Here is a 4,027-nt window from a genome sequence, read left to right on the forward strand (position 1 = left end):
CGCGCCGTCGTCGTCCTCGTCGTCTGCGCCGTCCAGCAGCAGCTCCGCGCCGTCGTCGTCCTCGTCGTCTGCGCCGTCCAGCAGCAGCTCCGCGCCGTCGTCGTCCTCGTCGTCTGCGCCGTCCAGCAGCAGCTCCGCGCCGTCGTCGTCCTCGTCGTCTGCGCCGTCCAGCAGCAGCTCCGCGCCGTCGTCCTCGTCGTCTGCACCGTCCAGCAGCAGCTCCGCGCCGTCGTCGTCCTCGTCGTCTGCGCCGTCCAGCAGCAGCTCCGCGCCGTCGTCCTCGTCGTCTGCACCGTCCAGCAGCAGCTCCGCGCCGTCGTCGTCCTCGTCGTCTGCGCCGTCCAGCAGCAGCTCCGCGCCGTCGTCCTCGTCGTCTGCACCGTCCAGCAGCAGCTCCGCGCCGTCGTCGTCCTCGTCGTCTGCGCCGTCCAGCAGCAGCTCCGCGCCGTCGTCGTCCTCGTCGTCTGCGCCGTCCAGCAGCAGCTCCGCGCCGTCGTCCTCGTCGTCTGCACCGTCCAGCAGCAGCTCCGCGCCGTCGTCCTCGTCGTCTGCACCGTCCAGCAGCAGCTCCGCGCCGTCGTCGTCCTCGTCGTCTGCGCCGTCCAGCAGCAGCTCCGCGCCGTCGTCCTCGTCGTCTGCACCGTCCAGCAGCAGCTCCGCGCCGTCGTCGTCCTCGTCGTCTGCGCCGTCCAGCAGCAGCTCCGCGCCGTCGTCCTCGTCGTCTGCACCGTCCAGCAGCAGCTCCGCGCCGTCGTCGTCCTCGTCGTCTGCGCCGTCCAGCAGCAGCTCCGCGCCGTCGTCCTCGTCGTCTGCACCGTCCAGCAGCAGCTCCGCGCCGTCGTCGTCCTCGTCGTCTGCGCCGTCCAGCAGCAGCTCCGCGCCGTCGTCCTCGTCGTCTGCACCGTCCAGCAGCAGCTCTGCGCCGTCGTCGTCCTCGTCGTCTGCGCCGTCCAGCAGCAGCTCCGCGCCGTCGTCGTCCTCGTCGTCTGCGCCGTCCAGCAGCAGCTCCGCGCCGTCGTCGTCCTCGTCGTCTGCACCGTCCAGCAGCAGCTCTGCGCCGTCGTCGTCCTCGTCGTCTGCGCCGTCCAGCAGCAGCTCTGCGCCGTCGTCGTCCTCGTCGTCTGCGCCGTCCAGCAGCAGCTCCGCGCCGTCGTCGTCCTCGTCGTCTGCGCCGTCCAGCAGCAGCTCCGCGCCGTCGTCGTCCTCGTCGTCTGCGCCGTCCAGCAGCAGCTCCGCGCCGTCGTCGTCCTCGTCGTCTGCGCCGTCCAGCAGCAGCTCCGCGCCGTCGTCGTCCTCGTCGTCTGCACCGTCCAGCAGCAGCTCCGCGCCGTCGTCGTCCTCGTCGTCTGCGCCGTCCAGCAGCAGCTCCGCGCCGTCGTCCTCGTCGTCTGCGCCGTCCAGCAGCAGCTCTGCGCCGTCGTCGTCCTCGTCGTCTGCGCCGTCCAGCAGCAGCTCTGCGCCGTCGTCGTCCTCGTCGTCTGCGCCGTCCAGCAGCAGCTCCGCGCCGTCGTCGTCCTCGTCGTCTGCGCCGTCCAGCAGCAGCTCCGCGCCGTCGTCGTCCTCGTCGTCTGCGCCGTCCAGCAGCAGCTCCGCGCCGTCGTCGTCCTCGTCGTCTGCGCCGTCCAGCAGCAGCTCCGCGCCGTCGTCCTCGTCGTCTGCACCGTCCAGCAGCAGCTCCGCGCCGTCGTCGTCCTCGTCGTCTGCACCGTCCAGCAGCAGCTCCGCGCCGTCGTCGTCCTCGTCGTCTGCGCCGTCCAGCAGCAGCTCCGCGCCGTCGTCGTCCTCGTCGTCTGCGCCGTCCAGCAGCAGCTCTGCGCCGTCGTCGTCCTCGTCGTCTGCGCCGTCCAGCAGCAGCTCCGCGCCGTCGTCGTCCTCGTCGTCTGCGCCGACCAGCAGCAGCTCCGCGCCGTCGTCCTCGTCGTCTGCGCCGTCCAGCAGCAGCTCTGCGCCGTCGTCGTCCTCGTCGTCTGCGCCGTCCAGCAGCAGCTCTGCGCCGTCGTCGTCCTCGTCGTCTGCACCGTCCAGCAGCAGCTCCGCGCCGTCGTCGTCCTCGTCGTCTGCGCCGTCCAGCAGCAGCTCTGCGCCGTCGTCGTCCTCGTCGTCTGCACCGTCCAGCAGCAGCTCTGCGCCGTCGTCGTCCTCGTCGTCTGCACCGTCCAGCAGCAGCTCCGCGCCGTCGTCGTCCTCGTCGTCTGCACCGTCCAGCAGCAGCTCCGCGCCGTCGTCGTCCTCGTCGTCTGCGCCGTCCAGCAGCAGCTCTGCGCCGTCGTCGTCCTCGTCGTCTGCGCCGTCCAGCAGCAGCTCCGCGCCGTCGTCGTCCTCGTCGTCTGCGCCGTCCAGCAGCAGCTCCGCGCCGTCGTCGTCCTCGTCGTCTGCACCGTCCAGCAGCAGCTCTGCGCCGTCGTCGTCCTCGTCGTCTGCGCCGTCCAGCAGCAGCTCCGCGCCGTCGTCGTCCTCGTCGTCTGCACCGTCCAGCAGCAGCTCCGCGCCGTCGTCGTCCTCGTCGTCTGCGCCGTCCAGCAGCAGCTCCGCGCCGTCGTCGTCCTCGTCGTCTGCGCCGTCCAGCAGCAGCTCTGCGCCGTCGTCGTCCTCGTCGTCTGCGCCGTCCAGCAGCAACTCTGCGCCGTCGTCGTCCTCGTCGTCTGCGCCGTCCAGCAGCAGCTCTGCGCCGTCGTCGTCCTCGTCGTCTGCGCCGTCCAGCAGCAGCTCCGCGCCGTCGTCGTCCTCGTCGTCTGCACCGTCCAGCAGCAGCTCCGCGCCGTCGTCCTCGTCGTCTGCACCGTCCAGCAGCAGCTCCGCGCCGTCGTCGTCCTCGTCGTCTGCACCGTCCAGCAGCAGCTCCGCGCCGTCGTCGTCCTCGTCGTCTGCGCCGTCCAGCAGCAGCTCCGCGCCGTCGTCGTCCTCGTCGTCTGCACCGTCCAGCAGCAGCTCCGCGCTGTCGTCGTCCTCGTCGTCTGCACCGTCCAGCAGCAGCTCCGCGCCGTCGTCGTCCTCGTCGTCTGCGCCGTCCAGCAGCAGCTCCGCGCCGTCGTCGTCCTCGTCGTCTGCACCGTCCAGCAGCAGCTCCGCGCCGTCGTCGTCCTCGTCGTCTGCACCGTCCAGCAGCATCTCTTTTGAATGCAATGGTAAGGTACCGTATTACTCAGCAGAACAGGTGAAGCACAGCATGCGTTTTCTCTCAGGGTTTTCGGAGTCGTTTGCTGATGCGAGTGAGACATGGAGGTGCCCTAACTTTTGTGCGTGGGATGGTGTGACATGCACTGAGGAGGGGTTTTTCTTTGAACTTGGCGGAGTGGTGACTTCTGGCACTTTACCGGAGGTTTCAGCTGACTGCAATGGTTCGTCGGTGCCCGTTTTGAAGATCAGTGCGGGTGGGGCAGAGGGCAACGTGTCTTTGAAGGGCTCTCTTCCATCCACATGGAGCGAGTTGGTGTCTCTTGTAGAGTTGGACCTTTCTCACACGGGTGTCAGCGGAGCGGTGCCGGTGGCGTGGTCGGCATTATTGAGACTCAAGAAGCTTAATTTGGGCTTTAACGGTTTAAGTGGTGTTCTCCCGAAGGAATGGAGTGGACTGGCAGCACTGGAAGAGCTCTTCTTGAACGATAACAGTTTTACTGGCAGTGTACCCATTGAGTGGTTTACCATGTACAACCTGCAAATCCTCGATGTGTCCAATAACAAATTTAACGGCTTTCTTCCTGGTTTTCTTTTGGCGCCCTCACGCGCACGCATGCCCGGCGTGCTGCGCAAGCTGTCATTGACAGTGAGACAGTAAAATCACTTGCCGGACGATGTTAGCAAGTCTCTGTTTCCCCTTTCATGTATGTGTGTGTGCGTGTGTGCGTGTGTGTGTGTGTGTGTGGAATGGCGTGTGCGCCTGTGATGGTCGATGGTCAGTGTGTTGTGTTGGTGTGTGATGCCTCTTGTGGGCTTATCTTTTGCCACTTCGCAGTGGATAGAGTGTGCGGCAATGAGCGCACCGCACCCATGTGATACCCTCCCCCCCCCTCCCCCGGGGGGGGGCGCC

At 67.6% G+C, this 4,027-nt stretch overlaps 1 protein-coding gene across 1 annotated transcript in view; it reads left to right on the forward strand.

Moving 5' to 3' along the window:
• The window catches only part of LBRM_34_0530 (proteophosphoglycan ppg4), a gene marked incomplete at both ends in the record, with an annotated part of 12,975 nt that extends 9,817 nt beyond the window's left edge, over nucleotides 1-3,158 (forward strand). The window contains one exon of the mRNA XM_001568116.1: nucleotides 1-3,158. This exon is cut by the window's left edge and continues 9,817 nt beyond it. Within this exon, the coding sequence (XP_001568166.1) occupies nucleotides 1-3,158 (3,158 nt within the window).
• Between the last annotated feature and the right edge of the window lie 869 nt (nucleotides 3,159-4,027).

Source organism: Leishmania braziliensis, chromosome 35 (assembly GCF_000002845.2).
Source record: "Leishmania braziliensis MHOM/BR/75/M2904 complete genome, chromosome 35".
NCBI lineage: Eukaryota > Euglenozoa > Kinetoplastea > Trypanosomatida > Trypanosomatidae > Leishmania > Leishmania braziliensis.